Below are 26282 nucleotides of genomic sequence, written 5' to 3' on the forward strand. Positions count from 1 at the left end.
AAGTTTATACAGGCTTCCTAGGCACTAGTGAACATCTTCAGCTACGGTGTGTGCTGCTGTGGTTTTTTGTTTGGGTTTTTTTTTAAACTATGTAGATTAACTTTTTCCAAGAAAGGGTTGAAAACTGCTTTTAAAACTTAGTATTGATGGGTGGGGGGAGCCAATGCTGCCATAGTCAAAACAGAGGTTCTAATAACAGACTTCTACCTTTTAAAACACCTTTGTCCCCAGCCCCCTTCCAAAAGACCCTCCCCAACCAAACCAACCCACCAACCAAAGATTTCTTCTTTTGCAAAGGGGTGATGCATCAAGTGAAAAACTTAGCGGAGTCTGAGGCTTTGCTAACAAGCCCACCGAAAGTATGCACTAATGGATCAGGAGCACTGGGTACCGCGACAACAATAAGTACTGGAACAGCCATTGCTGCCAGTAATGCAGCTGCTGATTTGGGCTCTCCCAGCTTACAACACAGCCGGGAGGATTCTTTGGATTTGAGCCCACAGGGGTAAGTTCACTATTTGTTGTGAACAAACAGTCTGTGGATTTTCTGTTTGTGGTGTTTTTGGTGGTGGTTTTGTGGTGTGTCGTGTGGTGTGTTTTTTTTTATTATTTTATTTTATTTTTATTTTTTTAAGCAGCCTTGACTGCCATGGGCTGCTACAGCTATCATCTGCGTTTGGCTGTGATATTTTCCTCTGAGAAATTAAAATGGAGCAGTGTTGAAGCTATCAATGGGTAGTTTTGATTCATTTTATATGAAAAGTCTTTTTTTTAAAGTGACCTAGTGACTAGTTCACTAGTGACCTAGTGAAAAGAAGTCATCCTTAAGTTATTTTGTTGGAATACAACCATTTTGAACACTTGTAGACTTAATATCTCTTATAGGAATAAATTATTGTAGCGTTACACAATTTGCCTTTATTTTAAAGGTGAAATGTTTGTCTTAATGTACTGGCATAATAAGGAAACTCACCTTAAACCAGAATTGAAATATGTGACCTTGGGAAGTGTAGGGCTTGGTGAGTAGAAACCCCATAAATTGCTGAAAAAGTGCTTTCTGGGGTTTAATAGTGGAGGCAAATCAAATACCCAGTGTCTTTTGGTGTTTATTCAATAGAAATGTATGTGTATGGCTTTTTTTTCCTCTTTAAGTGTATTCACATAAATGAATAACTAGATGGTTACACAAACAAAAACATGAAAATTATGTGAAACCTTTATTCAATTACACCTCTGGCTGTATTTGGCTGCCCATAGTAGAAAGGTGACAGCAAGCAAAACCCCTTCTTTCTGGATGGAGCAGTCACTTTGTGCTTTCAATTAAAATAGAGTTGAGGCCCTTTGAGAGCTCAGTCTTCCCTTGTGCCTTCCTTGTTATGGGGTAGAATGTTTCTTGAATTCTTGAGGAAATAGCTGGCAGATGCATCCTAAACTGAGGGATGGGTGTGTGTATGAATATGGTGGATGGAAACATGTTGCTTTATTTTTAAATTTGGACAGACGACTGAGCGATGTTCTAAAGAGAAAAAGACTGCCAAAACGAGGGCCAAGGAGACCAAAATACTCTCCTCCAAGAGATGATGACAAAGTAGACAATCAAGGTAAGTAATTCTTAAAAAGTGATGCTCCATCTCCTTTTATGTTTAAAAGTAAGCTTTATGTTTAAAAGTAAGCTTATAGGCTCTCAAAAGTGCTAGCTGTAATAAACCTGTTGATTCTCTTAGTTTTCTCTTTGCTTTCTGCAGCTAAAAGCCCTACAACTACTCAATCTCCTAAATCTTCCTTCTTGGCAAGTTTAAATCCCAAAACATGGGGAAGATTAAGCACACAGTCCAACAGTAATAATACTGAACCAGCACGAGCAGCGGGAGTAAGTGGTCTTGCAAGGGCTGCTTCCAAGGATACCATTTCCAATAACAGGTACACACACAAAAAAAATGAAAATACTTCTAATATGGTGTTGACTTTGAAGCGCAGCTACTTTCATACGATAAGCCATCAGGTGATTAAGTAGCACCTGTTAAATTTGAGCTTAACTATTGTTAAAGTAACTCTGGAAGAAGAATCAAGAAGTTAAGGTAGAGAAAAGAACCTCTTAATAGTTGAAAGTAGCATGCTGGGGGGAAAATGAGAGGATTGGGAAAAATGGTGCAAGAAGTAATCTGTGGAGGGTAGACCTTCACTGTGTTTGGAGTAAGAGGGAAGGGCTTTTTTCTGTGACTGCTGTTAAATATGGGGAAAATGGTGCTCTGCTGTGTTTACTTGTAATATTGGAATATGTAAATGCTAAGTGTGGCCAAATGCATTTTGTGTGCTTTTTTACAGAGAAAAAATTAAGGGCTGGATTAAGGAGCAAGCCCATAAATTTGTAGAACGCTATTTTAGTTCTGAAAACATGGATGGAAGCAATCCTGCACTAAATGTATTACAGAGACTTTGCACTGCAACTGAACAACTCAACCTCCAGGTTAGGAATGGCAGACTTACTTGGAGTAGGGGTGGGAGTGGAAGCAGAAGTTCTATTTCAGAGGAAGCTAGAGGAAAGATGACCATTTTTGACAGTACGGCCAATATTTTAAGCATAGTTTTTATTATCTTAAATGATGATACAGTGTGTCTTAACTTGCAATGGTTTGCTTGGGATTGTTTTTAGAATTAGTATATAAGCTCTGACACATATCACTTATGATAAATGACTAGTATTAACAAGGATATTCTTGATTCCTGGCAATGTGTAAATTTCATGGCTTTTTATTTCAAACTTAAAAATTCTACAATTAAGTGTTAGGGAATGATTTTTATACCTAAAGAACACAGTTTGTAGTAAGAACTTTGGGGGTGGGAGGAGGACAAGAGAGAAGTAGCGTTTTGTTGAAAGGACAGAAGAAATACAGATTGTGCTGAATCTACCAGCATCTCAATAACTTGAGCCTTGCTTCTCAGGCAGTTGTGATCCTTGATAAATCGTCTAAACCTGTAACTTCTAAAGTAGCTAAACAGCCGAGTTAAGTTCTGTGCTTTGATCTAAGCAATCATTAAAATATGGAACTTTCTCTCACACACAGATGTGTAAAATATATGCCAATCTGAGATTCTTTTTAAAAAACAAACAAACAAAACAACAAAAAAACACCTCTGTCTAGAGTTCATATCTATGTTGCATGAGACAGAAATGGGACCTTGCATTTCTCTTAAAAAGGGGAAAATGTAGATGTTGCCTGTAATATCTCCTCTTGAACAGAGAAATTGCTTATCCTCAGATTATTTGCCCTGTCACTTCTTTTATTGAGTTACTATACACTCCAGACGTTCCCTTCTTTTCCCTCCCTTTAGAGCTGTTCCATGCAGTAGGAAGAAAAATAGTATTTCTTAAGCCCTTAATACCTGGGTAGTAAAATATCACATTCATGTTTTTCAGGTGGATGGTGGAACAGAGTGCCTTGTAGAAATCCGTAGCATTGTCTCGGAGTCTGACGTCTCCTCATTTGAAATCCAGCATAGTGGGTTTGTTAAACAACTGCTGCTTTATTTGACATCTAAAAGTGAGAAAGATGCTGTAAGCAGGGATATCAGATTGAAAAGATTTCTTCATGTATTTTTTTCTTCTCCAGTAAGTTTTCTTGTTTATTGTTTTGTCATTCTTAGTTGTCTGTCTCTCAGATTGTACTTATCTGACCATCTGAGAGGTTCAGCAATGACCTTGACTTAAAGATGCAGTACAGGAGCAATGTTTTGTTTATGCTTAGCTGTGAAACATGACCACTTTCACGTGGTTCTGTGTTTTTACAGATCATAAACTTTTTAAAATACACTGGGATTACAGAAAATTTCGTGCAGCAGTGGAAAAATATTCCAAAATGGTGAATTGTCTGTCTTGAACAACTTAAAGTTGTTCCTGACTTTTAGTAAGTTGATATGGAAAGAGTTTGGATAGTGATCTTATTACTTGTTCTCCGTAGTCCTAAATGCTGCAAGAAACGAGATTGTCCTGTTTTTAAAGGAAGAAATTTGAAGTGGAAGAGGAAAGTAGATAACTACAGCTTCCACGAAGCTTCCTGCTCATGGTTAAGGGTGACTACCTAAAATCTGTAGGGCTACTTGGCTGAAACAAGGAGAGAAACGTGCATTCTTTGAAACAGGTCTTTCATAAACTTATGTGTCATCTAGTCATCCTGATACTGCTGTTACTTTAAGTGAGAGCAGTGACTCTTGATTTATGTGTTTTGTGTGTTTTTGTGTGTGTGGCTTTTTTTTTTTTTTTTTAAAACAACTTGTGGTATAAATTGTTTAAGATGGATTAATTCGAGCACATAACTGAAAGACTGGAATGTATTTCAGCTTCCTGGAGAAGAACCCCTTGGAAGATTAGAGCCATTAGAAAATGCACCTTTGTTGGCATTAGTCCATAAAATGAACAATTGCCTCAGTCAGATGGAACAGTTTCCTGTCAAAGTGCATGACTTCCCAAGTGGAAATGGAACAGGGAGCAGGTAAGGATTAATGCTCAGGTAACAGTTTTGTTGGAAGCTTTTGTTTTCCAAAACTTGTTTCAACACTAAAAGTTCCAAGAGGTAATGGAAACTTCTGGCCCCATTAAAGACAAAAGCAATTACACAGTTGGTTTTTTTGTTCAATGGAAGATTGAATATTTAACCAAATGTCTGCTTACCACCTTAAAACTTCTCTCACTTAGATTGGGCGTGGATGTGTAATTTTAAATGCAATCTCTAAATTTAGGCTTTAAAAATTCAAATGTCTGTCTTGTCCCCATGTAACAAACACTGGAAGGAAATAATCTGTTTATTGCTGAGACACTGATATTTTTAGTGAAGTAATTAAACTACTGAGTGTTTTTATTACAGCGCTAAACTTTTTTCTTCAGATAGATTCTGTTCTCTAGGATGATAATGAATTGATAATTGTTGGCTGTCAACATAGTTTAAAATAATTCTAGACCTGCCCTGTGTCTTAGGACAGATTAAGCTTGGAATCCAACTTGTTATTTGCGTTTTAAGTAACAAATTTAAGTGACTGAAAACCTACTTCTGCGATTTTTTTTTTTTTTTTTTTTCCTGTACTTTTCTTTAAATCTACACTATTTTTCATTCAGTGTATAGTGGTTAGTAAGTCTGTTTCAGTATAAGTTGTATATAGGTCTTGAGAGAATTTTTTTGCTCCTGCCTAAAAGCACAGTTTGGTTGTAGACACATTCTACGTTTCTACATAGAAATTAGGAGGGGAGGACCATCAAAAATGAATTTTTGAAGACTGTTATTAAAGTTTGAAATGCCAAAATCTTCTGTCTCCCAGTAATAGGATGTTGTGTCACAATTAGAGACAAAAAATCCACACTGTCCATTATAGTAGATGTATTAGAGCCTCACACTACAGCATTAATCTAACTTACATTGAAATTCAGTACTTGTTTGTTGTGAAACTGTTAAAATCCATGGGAATGAATGCAATACACGGATTTCTAATACTTGAAGGAATTAATTGTCTCTGCTGGATCTTGCTAATAGTATATGCTCTGTAATCTTACAACGCTTCCTGATATATGCTATTTCTGTAAAATGGGATAACTGCAAGTTAGAAAGCTGCTGATCATAGAAGCAAAATTCTATTCTTTTTGATAGAAAATTAAACATGGAAAGTCAGGCTACTGCAGCATTGTTTGACTCCTAGTGTTACTGTGGATTATGTCAATGAGGATTTTGAGGCATTAAGATTTGGTAGTCTTTCGCTAGCACCTGGAAATAGAAGCAGCCCAAGATAAGAGGTTTGTGTATAAAAGTGGCTAGATGAAGTATGTATATAAACTATACTTGGCAAGAAAAAACAGAGGAGCTTTCAGGTTGTCTCTATGTCCTTATTAAAAAAACATATGAATAGATATTTGCATTTTCTACCATCGATTCTGATCCTTACTCAGCTCTAAATCTCATGGAATCAGCCAACCACTGAACAACTTCAGACCTTAGAGAAGGTCAGTGTAGGCCATTTGTAATCAGACATCAGACTGGACTTTCTCTTAATCCAAGTAGCTTCCATTGGAAATCAGACTTTGTCCAACTTGCATTCTGGTGTTCTTGTAGAATAAAACTTTTAATTTGTTTATCCAAATCTTAATAGCTTATTTTCAGAGAAGTAGGCTGAGAAATAATACTCTGAACGAGTGAGTTTGTAAATGCATGTATAAACCTATCTGAATGCATTTTTTTAATGCAATTATGGTTATTAGATTCTTTGTGTAGCAACTTTTTTCACAAATTATTTTGAGTTTTTCTCTTAACAGAGGATCCCAAGCTTTAAAATTCTTCAATACACATCAATTAAAATGCCAACTGCAAAGACATCCAGACTGTGCTAATGTGAAACAGTGGAAAGGTGGACCTGTGAAGATTGATCCTCTGGCTTTGGTACAAGCCATTGAAAGATATCTTGTAGTTAGAGGTATATATATATATATATGTTATACAGTCACATGTGTGTTGCTTTTTGGAGTAGTCACTACTGTCAGTAGTGTAGACTCTGTAAAAATCTGTGAGGATTATACTGAAGACAAATGGGGGGGAGGTACCTGTAACTGTGTCTTCCTCATGGGAGAGGAGACTAAGGCTGTGGAGAATCTTTTCTGGGACAAACTTCTTCCTGTTGTAAACAGTTCAGTCTAAATACTAACAGAAGTATAATCTAGTTGACTGTCAGATTGGCTGTAACCTGGCATTTTTGATGCCAGATGTTAATACCGAAATTTGTTCAAACACATCTGAACCTTACTTTTTTCAACTGAGGTATCTTGGAACTGTTTTAAACAGTGGAGTGGAGTTTATAGAATTCGGTACAAAAGCATTGCTACATTTCATGTAAAAACAAAGGTGTCTTCTCTCTCGCCTCAGGCTATGGAAGAGTTAGAGAAGATGATGAGGATAGCGATGATGATGGGTCAGATGAAGAAATAGATGAATCTTTGGTAAGCTTTTGCTCTGGGGGTAAGAAGAGGGAACGGTGTGGGGAGAGTCTTAAAGAAAAGCTAGCAACAAGTTTCCTAACGTTTCCTAACTTGTGTGGTTGTTTTCGTTTTTTGGTTTTTTTTTTTTTTTTTTTGTTCAGGCTGCTCAATTCTTAAATTCAGGGAATGTGAGACATAGACTGCAGTTTTACATTGGAGATCACTTACTGCCATACAATATGACTGTGTATCAAGCAGTTAGGCAGTACAGTTTGCAAGCTGAGGAGGAGAGGGAGTCTACAGATGATGAAAGCAACCCATTAGGAAGAGCTGGGATTTGGACAAAAACGCATACCATTTGGTAAGTTGGCCACAGACATCAGGGGATGACAAGCCCAGTTTCCTAGATGTATATACATAAAGAAAAATGGAATATAGCTCTCCTTCTCCCCTGTTCTTCCACCCCCTCAACTGAAGCTTTGAATTTCCTGATGTGCTTGGGATATTTAAATCTTAGTAAAAATTCAATGCTAGCTACTGATGTTCTTTCTAGCTCATCAGCAAAGCTGATGAACAAGAAGTGGGGAATCTTAAATGATACCTGCTAGATTGAGTGAAATCATTCTTAGTGTTAGGTAACTAACAAACAATAGAGAATGTGTCTGCAGTCTACAAATAATGGTCAACTTCATACTGGTTTTCATAGTTGATTGCTGTGCAGGTGTATGTATTCTCTGGCCATACTTTGCAAGGAGCAGTATTGACCTATGACTGTGCCAAACATTTTAACGTTCAGCAGCATCTTTTTCTTTCTCATATTTAAATGTGTTAGGCAAAAGCAGCAACAACAAAAAAACCCAAACACTTTGTATTTTTTGTCTATACCTTCTGCTTCTCTTCTTCCAGTTCATGGAGCCGGAGGGTCCCCATTTTTTCTCTCCCATGACATACTTTGCTTCTGAGGCCTAGCTTCAAAGGCTGGATAATATCCAAATGCATTGTTCTTGTCTTTCTGCTTTTAACTGTCATTCAAGTAAAATTCTGGTAATCAAAGAACTAACACTTTTATAATGGCTTTTGTTTCCATGTAAGTTAGTATTTCACAAACATGTTTTCAACTTTTAATTACTTCTTAGGTACAAACCTGTGCGAGAGGATGAAGATGGTAGTAAGGACTGTGTTGGTGGTAAAAGAGGAAGAGCACAAACTGCTCCCACGAAAACCTCCCCTAGAAATTCTAAAAAACATGATGAATTGTGGCATGGTGAGTGTGTTGTCTTGCTAATATGTTAGACTTGTGAAATTTCTGAAAGAATGGGGAGGAAAAGTGTTTAGAGACACCATAATGTTTGTTTTAAAGCAAGCATAGTATAAGAAAAGTAAACATATATTAATGTGTGTGTTAAAACTGATAATAAGACACTTGCTGAATTGTCTTACTAAGCTGTTGTAGTTAAGTGAATGCCATGACTAATACTACCTAGGCTCCTAACGATTATATCCTGGAAAGGCTTCCAATTCATTTGTTCTGATAAAATATTCTTTTTTCTTGCTAGATGGTGTATGCCCTTCGGTATTAAATCCCCTAGAAGTTTACCTCATATCTACTCCACCTGAAAACATAACATTTGAAGATCCCTCATTAGACGTTATTCTTCTTTTGAGAGTTTTACATGCTATCAGTCGATACTGGTATTACTTGTATGATGTGAGTAGAACACTTTTAAAATCTCTTTCTTACTTGATACAGACAACTCTGTCCTGAAACACCTTAAAACAGCCGCCTTCTCCCTGTCCGCTGCCCCACACCAAGACAGAATAATGAGAATACTATTGTCTTACCCTATCTATTTCTCTTAACTGCTGGTAAGGTGAAGGCTATAAATTTTTATAGTCAATCATATTTCCTCTATAGTGTGTTAATCACGTTTTCCATGCTTTTTCCTTCCTTGAGTCCAAAAAGCAACATTATTCCTGAAAAGAAAATGAATAATAAAAACTTACTCAGTCTTTCTTTCATGGTTTAGGCTCTGTATGATCGAAGTGACAATGAAAGTTGTTTCTTTTTTTTTCTTGTGATAAGCAAATTAGAAGCATAAAAAGCCCTCTTAACAAAGGCTTGGTATTTCTTCCAGCATTTCTTTTGACTAGAAGTACGTTGTTTTTATTTAACACAGAATGCAATCTGCAAGGAGATTATTCCAACCTCAGAGTTTATCAACAGTAAACTGACAGCAAAAGCAAACAGGCAGCTTCAGGATCCTTTGGTAATTATGACAGGAAACATACCAACTTGGCTGACAGAACTTGGAAAAACATGGTATGAATGACTTATGGTGTAGTATTTCTAATTTGAGTTCAGTAGGCCTCCTGGCTGGGCAGCCCAGGTACATCATCTGTTACAAGGCTTTAGAAAGTGCTGGGGGAGAGTAAAATGTAGTCACAGAAATCTTGCTAAGTTACATAGTGACACTTGGATAAATATTTACATCTGTGTTGTGCGGTTTAAACCAAATATGGGGGAGTAGACTAGCTAGACTAGCTGCAAAGTTTGGACCATTTTACAGGAGTTTCTGAGCAATTTGAAGTTTTCTTATTGAAATAATAGTACTTGATTATTTGAGTATTTTTTCTCCTGTTAAACTGCTTAATAGCATTTTTGTCACACTACCACATTTATCTTAGCCTATTCAATATGGTACAAAGGAAAATATTTTTATAATTACTGATAAAATATGATAAATATTTTTTATGAAGCTATATTCATAGTGCCTTATAGTATCTTCATACAGAGTATAAGCTGTAAAACTCTTGCGCTTGGAAATAATGAGAAATCAGAGGTGCTTGGAAAAAATCTAAGAATGTCATATTAATTGAAGCAACATTGGTGACAATTGACTGGATATACGTACTCTAGAGAAACTATTTGTTTTTTCATTTTTGAAATAAGATGTCTAAATTTCTTCATAAACTTTCCAGATAACAAATGATGAGTATGAATGTATATTCTTATACAAAGAATAAGAAGCAGTAGTATTTATAAAACTGCCTTTTCACTTAAATGTCAGTGGAGGTCTGCACTCTTCATGTACACATGCCTTCAAGAATAGTAGAACTGATAAAATAGTAAGTTTCTCCAGTAGTCTTTCACAGATTATTTAAAGTGTTTTTTGGGAAATGGTGGAAGGTAGAATGCTGGTGCTGCTGTAGGCAGGTTCTCATTTCTACCCCCCAAATATGGAAGGCTGAACCACCTTCTTAAAATATCTCATCTTAGTTAGACTTACTGATTTTAAAACAGGTGTGAACAAGTAACAGAACACATCTTTTCTGATTTAAACTTTGCATAGCTAAGGCATTTGAGTATTATGAGTTGTTTTTCTGGAAAAATTAAAAGCTTCTGGAATTTTTTGTGGTTCCTTGTCATGTTATTTCTCTCTCTAGACTCTTGCTCATAAGCACTGTAACTAAAACTCAAGTGTGTTCTGGAAGGCTTCCTTTTGAGGCTGCTTTCACCACAGTGTTTAGTAAAACACTAATTTCAGGTGTACTACGTTTCTATTGTGTTTTAAACTAAACTATAGTCATAGATGCTAGTTGGAACCCAGCTAACTAATCCAATGCTCTTTACAGCCCATTTTTCTTTCCGTTTGATACCCGTCAAATGCTGTTTTATGTAACTGCTTTTGATCGTGATCGAGCCATGCAAAGACTGCTGGATACTAATCCAGAAATCAATCAGTCAGATTCTCAGGATAGCAGAGTGGCACCGCGACTGGACAGGAAAAAAGTAGGTATATCTTGTTTGAAAATGGAATAAATGATCTGTTTATTTTTATGTTGTCTTTAAAAATATAGTTGTGATCAAGTTTATTTGTAAAACTCCACATTTTGGTAGCATAGCCCTGAAGGGGAGGTTCCTTTCTGTTCATTTAAAAGCCCCCCGAGTGGAAAGCACAGTGTCTTCTGGTGTGTGCCACTAGGTGGCAGGAGGGGCTGGAGTATACTATGCTGCATTCTCAAATCCTGCTTCGTTTGGGGTTGGAGTCTACGTTATTTCTGAAACTACGCTCTGAGAATGAACTTTAAGATTTAGATTACATTAGTGATGTTTCCATATATTGTAAACATCTGTTTTTCTGTATGTAGAACTTCATTAAGAATTCAAGCAATAGGATTTAAACCCTTAAGTGTCACCTGAAAAAAACAAAAACGTTGTTCTTGCATTCTGGGACAGTATTAAACCTCCTGTTACAATGTAATAAAACTAAACTGTGACTGTTTTAAACTTAGGGAGTTTTGGGTGTTTGCCTTCAGTCTGTTATCTTATACTAAGTTCTGCTTAGTAGATCTGCTGTATGGTCTTGAATACCTCTGGGGGGAAAAAAATAGCTTCCAACCTGTAGGAATCCCAGTGCTGTTGGCTGTTTTTTTGTTTGGTGGGTTTTTTTGTTGTGTGGTGTGTTTGGGGTGGTGTTTTTTTTTTTTTTTTTTGTTGGGTGCTTGTTTTGTTTTCTGAAACCTGCCACTTCCCCTACTAGAAAATCCACAAGGGCAAGGTATAAGATTCCTTTAGGCTGCTGGATTTTGGCATCTTTACTCTGTGTTTTCTTCTCCACATATTGGTTTGAAGTATGTAACATCACAAGACAATGCTTTTCTACTATGTTCTAGTCCTGCCACCAGATTGTTGGCAAGAGCAGCAGTACCTATTAAACTGATACAAATGTGAGGTGTTGGTTTTTCATTTTATACCAAACACTTTAATTCTAGTCAGTTTTCATATAGAAGCAAGAATTATTTTATCAAAGTGTAAGCTTACAAATTGTTGAACTGTGGAACTATTAGCATGGGGTGGAAAAACTTGCATAACTGATTTTTTTTCCTGTTGTAACTGCCTTGGGAGCTGGGACTTACAGACATAATTTCACTACTTAAAACTTCTCTAATGTGTAGCGCACTGTGAACAGAGATGAGCTGTTGAAACAGGCAGAATCTGTGATGCAGGATCTAGGCAGTTCAAGAGCCATGTTGGAAATCCAGTATGAGAATGAAGTAAGTAATATCAATGCAGTCTAATTTAACCCCTTTTTACTGAAGATTAGTACAAAAAAGCTACAACTTTCCTAGAATGACTTGGTCAGACTCTTGGTTCTTCCCATTGCTGGTGCCACAAAATTGTATCTATTAATTGTCCCTAATCCACTTGGTTGTGATTTTTTTAATTGCTACGAGAAACTATTTCTGATCTACTAAATTTCATAATCAGTCTTATTCTGCAGAGCACTTTTTTTTTTTTCTAACTCTAAGCAAACAGCTTTGTGTGTTTCCTCTATAATATGATCATTAGGTGGTTAATACTTTTATTCCACTGTTACTCCTTCTGATATGTGGTCTTTCCAAGCTGTCTCAGTTGTGTGGTAAATGTTGGCATAGTTAGGTTCTCTGGAACGCTTTTTGCAATGCAGTTTTCTTTATAGCCAATAATGTACTGTATTTCTCAGACTAAGTAAAGATTTCGATATTCAAACTGACCTAATGGACTCATTTATCTATCTCATTCCTCCTCTTCTCCCTGTACCCTTCCTCCTCCTGAAGGTTGGCACAGGCCTAGGCCCTACGCTAGAGTTCTATGCACTTGTATCTCAGGAACTACAGAGAGCAGACTTGGGCCTTTGGAGGGGAGAAGAAGTGACTTTAGCCAATCCAAAAGGTAAATGTTTTACTACCTAAAATACGAACATTGATCTAATACTGAATTGATTCTAAGTTGACTTTAATTACACGACTGGCTTTGATTGAAAGAGCACCTCAGTCTGTGGTCAGATAATATGCCTCCTGATAGCGTGTGATTATCTTTATGGTTGTTGTGTTTTTATTTTTTGGTTTTTTTTTTTTTAATTTTATAAGAAGCTTTAGGTTATAGTTATCTGATAGCTGCTTTCAAACTTTGTCTGGAATGAAACTAGCAGTGTATGTACTGAATTTTCTTTTTTCCTCCTTCCTCAACAGGAAGCCAGGAAGGTACCAAATACATCCATAACCTTCAAGGCCTTTTTGCACTTCCTTTTGGTAGAACAGCCAAGCCAGCTCACATTGCAAAAGTTAAAATGAAGTTCCGCTTTCTGGGAAAACTAATGGCCAAGGCAATCATGGATTTTAGACTGGTGAGAATAAAATGGAAAATGTGATTCTCGAGGGTTAATGAAAATCTTAGTTCTGACTGCATTGAGGAACAAATAGCATTGAGTTGCATGGAATTATTTTCAGCTCTAGCAGTTTTGGCAGGGGAAGAGGGATGCAGCTGAGCTTTTGAGGGGGAAAGGGTAGCGCATGTTGAAGATCTTCACGGTGGCTTTTGAGGCCATAGTGAAAAAAGGAGAAGCCATTGCCTGCCATGTGTTGCAGTCTCTCTCCAATCTTCTTTTAAGATCATTTTGGGCTTCTTATTACTCCAGCTGCTAACTTGCTGATTGCCTAGTGCATACACATTAGAGCAGTCAGTTGTGTTTTCTCAACTGTAAATTTCTCAGGTAAAAACACTCAAACATGGTATTTTGGTGTACCCCAGAACTATGAATTAGTAAATAGTATTCTAGATCTAGTCAAGAGATAAAATAGCAAAAGATATAGTTTTGGAAGACAGTTCAATATTAAACAACATTTTAATTTCCAGGTGGACCTTCCTCTTGGACTTCCTTTTTATAAATGGATGCTACGACAGGAAACTTCCTTGACATCACATGACTTGTTCAGTATTGATCCAGTAGTAGCCAAATCAATATATCACCTTGAAGATATTGTAAGACAAAAGAAAAGACTTGAACAGGACAAAACACAGGTGGGAAAGTAACCCTAAGAATGGAAGAGTACATCTTCACACGTTTGGATTTTATGAAGTAGCTGTAGTTGAGAGTGTATGATAGTGCTTAATACGGATGGGGATAGTGCTAATGACTTCATTCTAATAAAAGGAGTAGTTTTAATGTTACTAGATCAGTGGCTAGTAATTATAACATGGTCTCCTTGTAATATAGACTCTAACATTAGAAATTTATTATGAGATTTTTCTGTGTGATTAAACATAGTCTAGAAATGGCTAAAACTGCCAGATGTTTGCCTCAGGTAACCTTTTTTGTTTCATTTTGAAAAGACTAACCAACTTCAATATCAGAGGAAAAAAAAAAATCTGTCCTTGATTTTTTTTTTTTTTTTTTTTTTTTAAACATTCAGAAGGCTTGGCTTGCTTCCTAGTTGGTTTAGTCAAATTTTCAGGTTTTCTTAGATGTGCCTTTTGTGGATTTCTTCCTCCTCACTGAAGAGCTGTGTGTGGAACTGATACAAACTGGCTCTATATGTGAGCATACAGGTTCTCTTAGATATGGAAGAGTTTTAATTTTTCAAGGTTATCCACTCTTAGCAGAAAATAATACTATTCACTGTTGCAGAGTAGTGATAAGAAATCTTTGGTATGTATGCTCTTTCTAGAACCCATTGTTAATAGGTGGTAGGTGGTAATAACCTAATTTATACTCTTAATACATCTGCTTTGTTACTAGTGAAGTTATTGCAAGCTTGGGCCTTTGTTCCTCTTCACCTCACTGTCTCACTCTCTCTCCTTGATCACCGCTTTTAATTTCCAACAAGAGTTTGAAAAACCTGAAACCTGGTGGATGAAAGCTGAAAAATGTCAGTATGCATGCCAAATATGAATGCCATTAAGTATTGTAAGGAAAAAACGTAACCTAAGAGCTTTAGCTTATTACACATCTTCTCTTGCAGTAGTATTTTCTAAATAAATAATATACAAGAAGCTAAAGTAATTCCAGAATTGTCAGGAAAAAAGTGTACTGTTATGATCTTTCAAGTTTATTCATTAAGATGGTTTATTTGGTATGTCTTGGTTTACTGTTATGTGTGAAAAATATGGAAGGAAAATAAGGAGCACTGTAACAGTATTAATAGTAACATTCTTATAGAAATGTTTATTTAGTCAGAACTACTTTAGAAGTCATAACTTTTGGATAAATTAATGTGAATGAATTGTTCTCACTGGTTTTCACTTCCAATTTTTTAGACCAAAGAAAGTCTACAGTATGCATTGGAGGCTCTGACTATGAATGGCTGCTCAGTGGAAGATTTAGGACTGGACTTCACACTTCCTGGGTTTCCTAATATAGAACTGAAAAAAGGGGGAAAAGATACACCAGTCACCATCCACAATTTAGAGGAGTATCTCAGAGTACGTAAAAGCAAAGCTAGGGCTAAAATTTTCTTTATTCTTCCTTGCCTTCCTCTCAAGTAGTTTATTTCCATATATATTTCAGTTCATGAGATGAACTGGGCACAGCAATAATTTTCCTACTGATTGCTTCTCTTCTGTACCAGTTTATTACTACAGAAACACTGTTTTGAATGCTAGTCAGTGCACCTGACTTGAACATTTTACAGTACAAAAGAGTCTGGTTTATACTTAATGAAGTCATCGGAAGTATGTTTTTTGGATAGAAAGTGTTGTAGTGGGTTGAGTAATTTGAACTGTGGACTTTCAGAATCTTTTAACAATTTCCCACATCTGCGTATGATAACAAATTTGTTCCCAGTAGTGATTTAGCACCTGCTACCCACACTTCAGTGGGCTTTGGACTTCTCTAACAACAATGACATTTTTTGGAGTCAGACTTAAGAAAACATCAGCTTGGTTGCAAGTCAAAATTCGAACAGTAGTGTTTCTTTTAAAAACAAACAAACAAACAATCCAAAACAAAAAAAAAAAAAAACACCACAATACCCCCAAAGAAACAAAAAACACAAACCATAAAAAAAAAGGTAAGGAACAGATAACAAAACAGTGCCATAATAAGTTGACAGTATAGTGTATTGATTTATTCCTATGTCAGAAGGGACATAAAACCTAGAAAAACAAAAAGGTCATACTGCTGAAACTTTTTGGGTAAGGAAGTGTTAAATGGAATAGGTTGAAAACAGCCTGGAAAGAGATGAGGAAAGGCAGGAAGAATGCAATATTATCACATGAAGTCATGAGTGGGATGGAGGTAAGAATTATTGATTGCATCATGAAAAAGCCATTATTCCAATCCCTAAATAATGCATTTTTTGACAGGTTAGTCTGCCACCAATTTCACTCTAAGGACTGTTAATATTTTCATGCACTGATAAGAAAACATATCTGATGTTTTGGTAGAAATGATACAGTAAGGCACATAGAAGCTCCTGGGATAACAACTGAGAACTTTGCAAAGTTATTCCCCAATCCTTACAACTGAATATTGAGTTGCTGTTCATCTTCCAGATTCAAGCTGTTAAGCACGTATCCAGTTCTCATATCTTTATTTGTTGAAAGCAAATTCTGCTAGTCAAGAATCACTTAAAAAATTAAATGTATTTGTATATAAGCTGTTTGCAGACTTACAGATGGGCAATGCCAACAACCATAGTTTGTTAGAAACAGCATTTGCAGTCTCTGTTTACTGAGGAAAGCTGAGCAAAGTTGCTTTCAAGTCTGACTTTCATACAGTTTGCAGTCAGTTTTATTTTTCTTCAAGGTAACACGTATTAGGTATCTGATATGCTGAGAAAGGCTTGCAGACATCTCAGATGTCCTGTAGTTGTCCTATCACAGGCCTCTGGCATTGTAAAGAAAAGCAGATCACCACAGAAAGCTCACTTTCCATTTCTTTCTAAACAGCTTTTGGGACTACTTTCTTTAAAGGACACCTGTGTAGTTTTTCTATCTTTGTCTTTATATTACTGCCTTATAGAGGAGACTTTAAACTAGATACCAGTGATTATCATTACAGACTTGATGTCAAGGAAACAGAAAAGATTTCAGAGAAAATTATTGCCCTCTGTATCACAAGTATGATGAATTGCAATTTAGAAACAGTATATTTAATTTGTCAGCTAGCCTGTACAGCTCCCTGTGGTCAGCTGCCCTCCTCTTGAAAATGTCATTTTCATTAAAATTTTGTGTGGATTACCATTAAAAGGAGTTTATAATGCTAGAATATCCTACTGTTACTCTTCATGCCTCTCTTGTAGTTATGTCATTCCACCTTCTACCTCCCTTTTTTTCCCCAGGGACAGTTTCCACAGGAGCTACCTTTATCAGAAAGTAGCACTATTTCAGCTACCAGTATAGTGACAGACTTTATTCTTCCCCCACCCCCCCCACCCCACCCCACCCCCCCCGTGCTGTAAAGAGGCCAACTTGCTTGTTCTAACTTTGTGGATAAAAAGTTTCTGGAGGGCAGTCTTTTGCATAACAACTTAATCTCCTCTTTGAATCCGCAAGAATACAGTGCAGCTTAGTTTTGCCACACACTCCTGGTCATAAAAAGTAATCACAGCTCTTAAGTTGGCAACTCTGCTGCTAGAATAGCCATAGAATATTCTACGTTATAGAACACAATAGAACAGCCTTCTGTGTGTGCTGCTGGTGCTTACCAGCTCGCTCTTCAGTATTACAACTTGACGTGTGAAAATACGGGTATGTATCTTACCTGAAATTCTATGCCTGACTCTTTTGTAGGAAGACATCCTAATAGGCTTTCATATCTAAGAGCTTTCTGGAACAAGTAACTCTTATTGGGACAAAGTTAAATACTTGTTTAAGGAGGCCCACAGTATCAATGAGGTCTTTAATCATATTCAGATGTGTGCCTAGATGTCTTTCAAAGCTTTTCTCAGCATTCCTGGTCAGAGCTTTTAACACATTTAAAAACTTGTAGCTGTGTGTTGACATCTTTTACAACCAGCCTTCATTTCCTGCTAGAGTTGGGGGTAGCCAAGGCAAGTGTAATCGTCAGTAGCACTAACTGACAGAAGAATCTGAACTTGGTGTGCAATCTGCCATGTATAATATATTTTTTTAATTTAGCGGAGAAATACTGGCTGCAGGAGACTTAAAAGAAATTTGGTCTTGTTTGTGTAATGTCCCTTTCCCTCTCCCCCCAGTGATTATTGTTTCAGTTTGTGCTGTCCACTTTGGAAGGTGAATTTAATCCTGAGGAAAGTAACTGCAGATACAAAACAAAAAGCACACACAAAAAGCCTAGACTACTGTCTTACTGTTTTTTGCCTTATGATTCTTACCAAATCCCAGTAACATGAAGTTACTTCTTTTTTTCTCCCCCATGTATTATAATATTATGATACTTAATGTAACAAAGAGTCTAAAGTTACTTTGTAACTATATATTAGAAAATAGACACATGTTTTCACAGGGGAAACTAATATAGTACTGACCTAAGGATTTCTGTTTCAATTGCTGAATTTTAAATGGATATCAGTGTACAGAGAGAACATCTAGGTTAGGCTTCTGAAAATATCTAATAAATGTTTAGATTTGCTTTGAAAATTTTTTCTTAAATAGGATCAGTTTAACCAGCTGATCTATATTCAATGTATTAACTTTCTTTTATCAAAAGTAAAGGCAAATGGGTGGTTTGAACTCTAAATGACTTTTGCTAATTTGCCATGACAGATCACATGAGAAAGTTATAAAGAAAAAAAAAAACAATGAATTCTGTGTCTGTTGCGTTGCATCAGCACTGCACTTGCACACATGCAGCAGTATGAGTTATGAATTGAGGCAGAATGAGGCAATGCTTTAGAGCAGCTCCATGAATCAGTTCAAATTCTGTCACAGCTACAGCGAGCATATGGCTTGTCTTCGGTAGTGTGTTTTTCTGCAGCTGTAGTCTTTTGTCCAGTAGAGACCATTCCACGCTTCCTTTGTTCAAATGACTTTTTTTTTTTTTTTTTTTTTTTTTTTTTTCCCCTGCAGTTGGTTATATTCTGGGCACTAAACGAAGGTGTTGCCAGACAGTTTGACTCGTTCAGAGATGGATTTGAATCAGTCTTCCCCCTCAGTCATCTTCAGTACTTCTATCCTGAGGAGGTTGGTAAACCTGTTTTTACTGATGCTTTTATAACCTCACATCTATACGTATGGGCAGTCTGAACCAGTCTGCACTGGATGCAGTGCAATTGTGACAGTCTGATTACATTACAATTCTGATATATATTAGTAAAACTTGGTGTCCTTTAAATGTAATTTTAAATGTAAATGTTAAAGAAGCTATTGCATTCAAAAAATTTGGGAGGATTGCTTGGGGTGATTGAGGTTGTTTTGCAGCAAGCCATTCCAGAAAGTAGAATGCTGTAACAGTAGTCAGAACACAGTACTCCTTCTACCTCAAGTACTAAAGGGCAAAATTTCCTTCCTTGCTTTTTAATTTTATAGTTGGAGCAGCTCTTGTGCGGCAGCAAAACAGACACTTGGGATGCAAAGACTTTAATGGAATGTTGCAGGCCAGATCACGGTTATACACATGACAGGTAATATGATTTTTGGTTTTGTTTAAAACAAAAACCCAACAAACAAACAAAAAGTGCTGGAAAATATGTATTTAAATAGTCTTGATATACTGATATTCAAGCTAAAAGAATTATATGAAATTTATTTGAAAACATTCATACTGCACTGAATATGAATCTGATGCTATTATTTTAACTGTAAACAAAATAATAATAGCTTGCTTTTTTCCCCCTCTGTAGTCGAGCAGTGAAGTATCTCTTTGAAATTCTCAGTAGCTTTGATAGTGAGCAGCAGAGACTGTTTCTTCAGTTTGTGACGGGTAGCCCCAGACTGCCTGTAGGAGGTAGGTTTTGTTTATTACATATTGCTGTATATGAAATCAGTAGTATCAACACATTTCAGAATAAGTGGATTATTTCACAATAGGAAAAAAATACTTATCTGTGTATTTTAGAGGTTCATACGTGTTTGACACTTCTAGTTTCAGAAGTGGCTGGGTAGACTTCATGTAGAATTCTCAAATTTTGTGTTAATCTCATGGCACTTCATTCAATTGACTCTCTCCAGGTGTTATTTATGTTACCAGATAATCTACTAGAGAGCAAAAAATAGTTCAAAATTTTAACAAAACTGAAACCCCTTAATACTGTATTGAGAGGCAGTGAGGAAGACTTGAGGAATTTTGCTGTCTTTGCTAGGGACCATTATAGAATACCCATTTTACCGTATTCTCAGCTGAATGCTTTGCAAGTAAAAACAGAATTCATGCATCTGTTCCATTACTCGTGTTCTTTGGGGTTTAGGATTTTTTTTTTCTAGTTAAAGAATTGACATTATAAGAAAAAGTTGATTCTTTTAAAAAAAAAAAAAATGGGGGGAGAGATGGTGCAGATAGGATTGATGATTAGGAGTACAAAAACCTTAGCTGGAGTGAAAAAATACGGTGCAACAGTCATAGATAATTTCTGAGAATCTTAGAAAATGTGTATGAAACCCACAAACTCTTAAACTCTTAAAAATACTGTGATTGGAATAGGTTTTTTACACATACAGAACACAGAACTAACAGTGGATGTATCTAGCTTATTTTTTTAATTCATCTTGGAAAACTAATCTACAGAAAAGATTGTAGGTGTGTTTTAGCTTGCTACTTGGCCTTATAAAGCCATATTCTAAACTTTTAAAACCGGAGATTAAGAAGTCAGTTATGAGATGCATGCTTCTGCCACTGTTAGGTGTCTACAGTGTTAACTGTGGGTTTTCAAATGGAAAAACCTTATTCTGAATGTCTTTTCTCATTAATAGGCTTTCGAAGTTTGAATCCTCCATTGACAATTGTACGCAAGACATTTGAGTCCACAGAGAATCCAGATGATTTCTTGCCCTCAGTAATGACTTGTGTGAACTATCTCAAATTGCCGGACTATTCAACTATTGAGATAATGCGTGAAAAACTCTTGATAGCTGCAAGAGAAGGGCAGCAGTCATTCCATCTTTCCTGATCACGATGAAAAATGCAATGTCTGCCTGTTACAGTTACAGCAAAAGAGAAACTCACAATTCTTTTCGAAATATATCACCTGAGTCAAGGAAACGTGTTACGCCTTCTTGTTGTAGAAAAACGGCTTGCAGATTATAAACAAAGACACTTGGTTGATATTCATTAAAGGCCCCTATGGACTTAAAGTGATCAGGCCCTAAAAAGTTGTTGTGACAAGGTTTCTTTAGCAAGTTCTTGTTTAAATTATCATTTATTTGATGAGTGAAGTTTTTAACTTGCTTTGCTGTGTGAAATTTAAAAAGGGATGTTTTTCCAGGCTGGAACAATAAATGTCGCTGTGCAGTTTAATACTGGGCTGTGTGTATCCATCTAGCTAAGTCTGAAGTTTTTCCTCCAAAGACAACTTTTGTACATAAGTACAGAAATTAAAATACACCATGTATTTGACGAATCTAGTTTAGTAGACTAGTTCTGTGTACCCTCACCTGCCTCTAATTTTACCCATCCTCATGTATTGTCTGATGTGCAATTCACTTGGTTCTTTTTGTGTGCAACATTCAACAATTGTTATGTTTTGGTTAGCGTGGGCATTTAACTGCTCCATGCCTCTTTCTCTGATTAAGATAATTTAAATTTTACTGAAATCAAATATATATTGTCAATATAATTCAGCCTTTGTAACTAGGTAGAACCTTTCTTATAGCATAGTTTTACTGTAGTGGTAGGATATAACGGCGACAGCCTTTACCAGTCGACGCTCTAGAGCTGTTTACACAGTGATTCAGGCAGCAAAAGCCTCTTACTAGAGGCTGGGAAGAATTCTTTTTCATGTAGTTGAAGTCCAACAGCTTGGGCTGGCCAGTGTGTATTGTGGTAAGGCCAGAGCATTTCGAATTGATGTAAAGTTTTTTAAAAGACAAATTAGTTGTTTCATTCCCTGTTTGAGTAAACAGTTTTCTTGTTCTTGATCTAAGTTCCTGGTTACTTTTGTAGTCTCTTTTTTTTTTTTTTTTTTTTTCCTTCTTCCCGCCCTCCTCTTTTCCCCCAGCGCTAGCTTGGAACAAACAGTTCAGCCTTTGTCTTTTGACACAGATAAAGCACCTGTAAGCAATGCTCTGTCCAACTGTTTTATGTGCTGATTTCTCAAATCTGCAATAATTTACTTCATCAGGTTAATGTTTTTACCTGAATATAAATAAAAAAGTTTGCTTCACCTTTTTGTTCATAGTTTTGTACTGTATGCATAAAGTTCAATTGTGTAAATTACTGTAATGCAAGTAAATCATCCTAAAATCTACTTGGCTAACAGCCTGCAACTTGTGGATGATTTACTACTAAAACAAGACCTTTTAAGACCTCCAACTTAGAGGGCAATTTTTTCGTTCTGTGGGTTCAAAAAGCGGGCGATTACAAATATTCCTGAGATGTACCTGCTATATAGTTCATCTCTATGAAAATGTGATAGTTACTTACTTTTATTCAACTTTGAGAAATCAAAATTCATTTCAGTGCTTAGAAATTGTTAAATTCTGGCTAATCAGGCTAGTATTTCCCCTAAACTAACAATAACAAGTTTTCTTTTATCTAGCTGAAGAACTTGTACTTCCAGAATATGTATTTCAGTACATGTAATGGACATTTTTCCAGTGAACATTCACAGAATTCCATGTGGTTGCTCATACCAGTGCCACTGAAATGTAATGCAAATCTGTCAAGAGCATGAGTAGAATGTGAAATCTTTGCACAAAGAACCTGATAACTGAACAGTTTCTACTACCGTATTAAAACGGAAAGAAGGCGCTTCACACTGTACATATAATAATGGTAGTGCACAGTGCGGCATAGTTTTCATAAAACTTCAAGGCAGTGTTTAAACTATGGACTGGTGTTTAAATTGTTCTGATAACTTGATCAAACTGAGCACAAAAAAGTGTTTATAGTATGTGGATAGCAATTTGTTCATTTTTTAAGGTTCTATATTTTAAAATAACTGACTTGTGTAAAAACAAAAAAGAAAAAAGCTAATATTTTGTATTAAAATATCATGTGTATTGATATTTTTTTTTACCCATGTTGTCTCCCTCTAGAATCTGGCTCTCATTGACTTTGAAATTTTGAGAAGTTTTCAAATTTGATATATAGCCATTGTATAACTGTTTCAGTGGGAAAATAAGTTGTTGGTGGCCTGTTTAAAAAGGAAGGAAAAAACCAAGTACCTGTGGTGACAATTGATTTTTGTTGTGCGGGCTGTCACTTTCAGCCCAGACCAGGGATATAATTGTCCTGAAAAGTGAATGAAACCCTTTTGGGTGACATTTTTTTTTTTTTTTTTTTCCTACCAAGAGCAGCTTTTAGTGTATTAGAAGAGCAGTCTGCCTTAAAAGGTAAAGATAGTAAATTATAAGAATAAACTGAAGAGTCACAGTTCGCATGACTGCACTATTTCGCTACAAACAGAAATGTACAGTCTACGAGTAGTTGGAAACAAGTGGAGGGGTGGGGCAAGATCTTAGGGATTCCTCCTTGTTCAGGAACTTGGATTAAAGGAAAGACTCACTAAAATCAATCGTAGGTGTGTGAGGACAGTGTAGCCCTCAGGAGAATATGTAGTCGTCTTGGTACTGAACTGTTTTGTATATCTTTGTAAGGTATAATAAAAGGTACAATAAGAAGTCCTATTTTTTTTAAAGTAGAGGCTTTTTTTAACATGGTAAGTTCAACTGCTTTTAGAGAACACCAGCCATCAGTTACTATTTTGGATGAGTTTCATGTCCTAAATTAACAAGAGCAGCAAAAAAAAATCATTCATGGGAAAGTGTGCCATCTAAGCACTGATAGCTGCTACTGAACTTGTGCAGTGATTTTCTTTTTTTTTTGTTTGCTTTGTACAGAAACCTTTTGCAGAAATCTTTTGTGTAGGAAACATTTAAGTAGTATTACATCTGATGTGAATTAGTAAGTTGTCGTGCTTCTTCCTATTTTGTAGGAAGAGGGACAAGAATTCCAAGTATGTGTAAAATCCCTGTGCCCATTGCTGAATGATCAGATATTGAAGTTTTCCTATGCAGACTGCTCACATAATTTCATTGCCTAGGTTCTTCCTTCTTCCCCCTCTATTGTATATGTGGTGGGTTTTTTTTGGTTGGGTGTTTTTTTTTTTTTTTTTTTTTTTTTTCCCTGTCTCCTTTTGCTTCCTGAGCTCTCCTCTGCTGAGAAGGTGGGTGCTTAAGGGCAGGGACTGCTGAAGTTCCAAGTGCCTACATCACTCTGCCCTCTTCTCTGGCCACTGCTGGAGATAAGGTCTGTCATCTGTGGAGTTTCTGGGCCCTGTCCCACCTGTTCTCAGCAACCTGCCTTCAAATGAGTAATAACCAGTTCTGTCATCTGAGAAGCCTGTACCTCTGCAGAGGGCTTACTATCTGCCTGACCAGGGATAGTGCCTTGTTTTGAATGTGAACGTGCCTCCCCCAAGGCAAAATGCTTTTCTATAGCTAAAGCAATATGGGGAAAAATAAAAACTTTTGCTGAGGTGGATTACAATAAAAGGTTTGGAAGGGGTGGGGAAATCTTACTGGTAGTTGGGCCTTCCCAGGGCTTTTTGTGTCTCTTCCTCCTACTTTACTTTCTTGGTGTCTGGATAGTTGAACTGGAAAACCTCTATACCATGTGATCTTGCAGGAATTTCACAGCTGTGTGCTCTCAACTTGCTGTATCTCTCCCAATACATTGTGTTTTTAATAGATTTTTCTCAGATGAGTGTAGTCGGTTGCCCCAAGAGCAGCGGTAGTCACCCTACCCCAGTGCCCTCAGCACAACAGCAGAAGCTGCAGTCACATGTATTTTAACAGAACATTAATGCACACTTTTATACAGCAGATAAGAAACAAATTTCATCACTCTGCTGCCTGTGACTAACTGTGAATAGCTCAAGGGATAACTGCTTCAGTGGCCTGGGGGGGAAGATGCCTTTAGAGCAATACTATGTCCTTGTCTCCTGGCAGTGAAATGGGGGAGGAGGAGTCATGAAGTCTTGAACCATTAACAGGAGAACTAAACAGAGGGGAAGCATCCAATATTTTCAAGGCACTAGATTAAAGTTACTGATAGCTCTAAGTCTAGTTTGGCAGCAAGTTTTGCAAACCTGGCTCAAAGAGGAGAAAGAAAACAAAAAACCCAAGCCACCACCCTAAAAGAAGTAATAGGAGAGATGAAGGTGCATGATGCCCCCGTCCCCTCCCCATCCCTATGCCCCCAAAAAGGGGGAGGGGAGAATTCTTATTCTGAACTCCTCTGACTTCTTGCTGTAGTTAAGAAGGAAACTGTCCAGTTCAAGCTGTAAGCAGCATGTTGGGATAAAACAAGTGTGGTGTGGGTGGATTGGTTTGGGTGGATGTTGTGGTTTAGGCCAAAATTCACTACTGGGGACCTGAGTGACCCCAGATGGGACCAACAGATGTTCCCCTCTACTCCTCTTCAAAGAGAGAGGCAGAGGAGGAAAAAGAGACTTATGAGTTTAGAAGGAACTAAACTACTTTAATGAAATATTATTAATAAAATAAAAAGAAATAATGAAAAAAATATACAAAACTGTATCAAGCTCCGGAGATGACAATCATGACGCTGGCTGGCACTGGGGCAGTCCCAGGCTGGATGCAGTGATGGACGGGAACTGGATTCCAGATCTGGATTCAGGATCGGGATCACAGGCAGATGAACAGAGTCCTCCTCAGACGTCGGCCATTGAAGGAAGAGAGCTGACCCTTTGATCCCTCAGCTTTTATACTGAGCATGAGGCAGATGGGATGGAATACCCAGTTGGTCAGTTCTGGGTCACCTGTCCTGTCCGCTCCTCCCTGCGGGTGGAACCCCACTATGCTTTTCAGCTTCCGACCCTCCAACAGGGCAAATACCCAAGTCGGTTGGCCTTGGGGGTTATAGCAATAAGTATAAGCAGAGCCTCTCTGCATACCACGCCTGGGCATCAGCTATAAACATAGGCCTTATCACTCTGAGAGAGTGAACGCTGTCTGCACAATATGCAGTTAATTTCAGTAGTTAGAAGAGGCCCAGCTAAGAAGCGAAGTTACTGAACAAAATTGGTTCTGTTTTACCTCAAACCAGGACAGTGGGTTTGTGTTTTTTTTTTTTGGTGCTGTTTGTCTCTGTCCTGCAACCCCCTTAATGTTAGGCTGTGGCTGTCGCTAAGGCCTCATTAAAGACAGAGGTAGAGAAGCCTGAGGGAAAATGTCATCAGACAGCAACCACCCTTCCCAGTTGGCTGAGACCAGGAAGAAGGGGAAGGAGGAGATTTCCCTTTGTAAAGGTAAGCTTAAAGGCAATATACCCTTATATACTGAAAACCAAGGTGTGTTGATGCTATGGAGATACTTAGAAATACTGCAGTTATCCCGTCTCAACAGCTATTTCCCAAACACGCACCTGTGACGAGGAAAACCAGAGCAGCAGAACAAGATCATGAGACTTCA

The 26282-nt window shown here is 37.1% G+C and overlaps 1 protein-coding gene across 1 annotated transcript in view; it reads left to right on the forward strand.

Annotated features, from left to right (window-relative positions):
* Positions 1 to 22838, forward strand: part of TRIP12 (thyroid hormone receptor interactor 12) — an 80962-nt gene extending 58124 nt beyond the window's left edge. The window contains exons 21-42 of the mRNA XM_082486968.1: positions 298 to 505; positions 1501 to 1601; positions 1746 to 1920; positions 2326 to 2467; positions 3419 to 3610; positions 4339 to 4490; positions 6296 to 6453; positions 6900 to 6973; positions 7114 to 7313; positions 8089 to 8216; positions 8509 to 8660; positions 9130 to 9272; positions 10586 to 10742; positions 11909 to 12007; positions 12551 to 12665; positions 12965 to 13119; positions 13629 to 13793; positions 15030 to 15194; positions 18762 to 18875; positions 19221 to 19315; positions 19535 to 19638; positions 20601 to 22838. Coding sequence (XP_082343094.1) covers positions 298 to 505; positions 1501 to 1601; positions 1746 to 1920; positions 2326 to 2467; positions 3419 to 3610; positions 4339 to 4490; positions 6296 to 6453; positions 6900 to 6973; positions 7114 to 7313; positions 8089 to 8216; positions 8509 to 8660; positions 9130 to 9272; positions 10586 to 10742; positions 11909 to 12007; positions 12551 to 12665; positions 12965 to 13119; positions 13629 to 13793; positions 15030 to 15194; positions 18762 to 18875; positions 19221 to 19315; positions 19535 to 19638; positions 20601 to 20797 — 3191 coding nt within the window. The 3' untranslated portion in view covers positions 20798 to 22838. The remainder of the gene's footprint in view (positions 1 to 297; positions 506 to 1500; positions 1602 to 1745; positions 1921 to 2325; positions 2468 to 3418; positions 3611 to 4338; positions 4491 to 6295; positions 6454 to 6899; positions 6974 to 7113; positions 7314 to 8088; positions 8217 to 8508; positions 8661 to 9129; positions 9273 to 10585; positions 10743 to 11908; positions 12008 to 12550; positions 12666 to 12964; positions 13120 to 13628; positions 13794 to 15029; positions 15195 to 18761; positions 18876 to 19220; positions 19316 to 19534; positions 19639 to 20600) is intronic.
* Positions 22839 to 26282: the final 3444 nt, after the last annotated feature.

This window comes from Vanellus vanellus, assembly GCF_965231255.1.
Source record: "Vanellus vanellus genome assembly, chromosome: 8".
NCBI lineage: Eukaryota > Metazoa > Chordata > Aves > Charadriiformes > Charadriidae > Vanellus > Vanellus vanellus.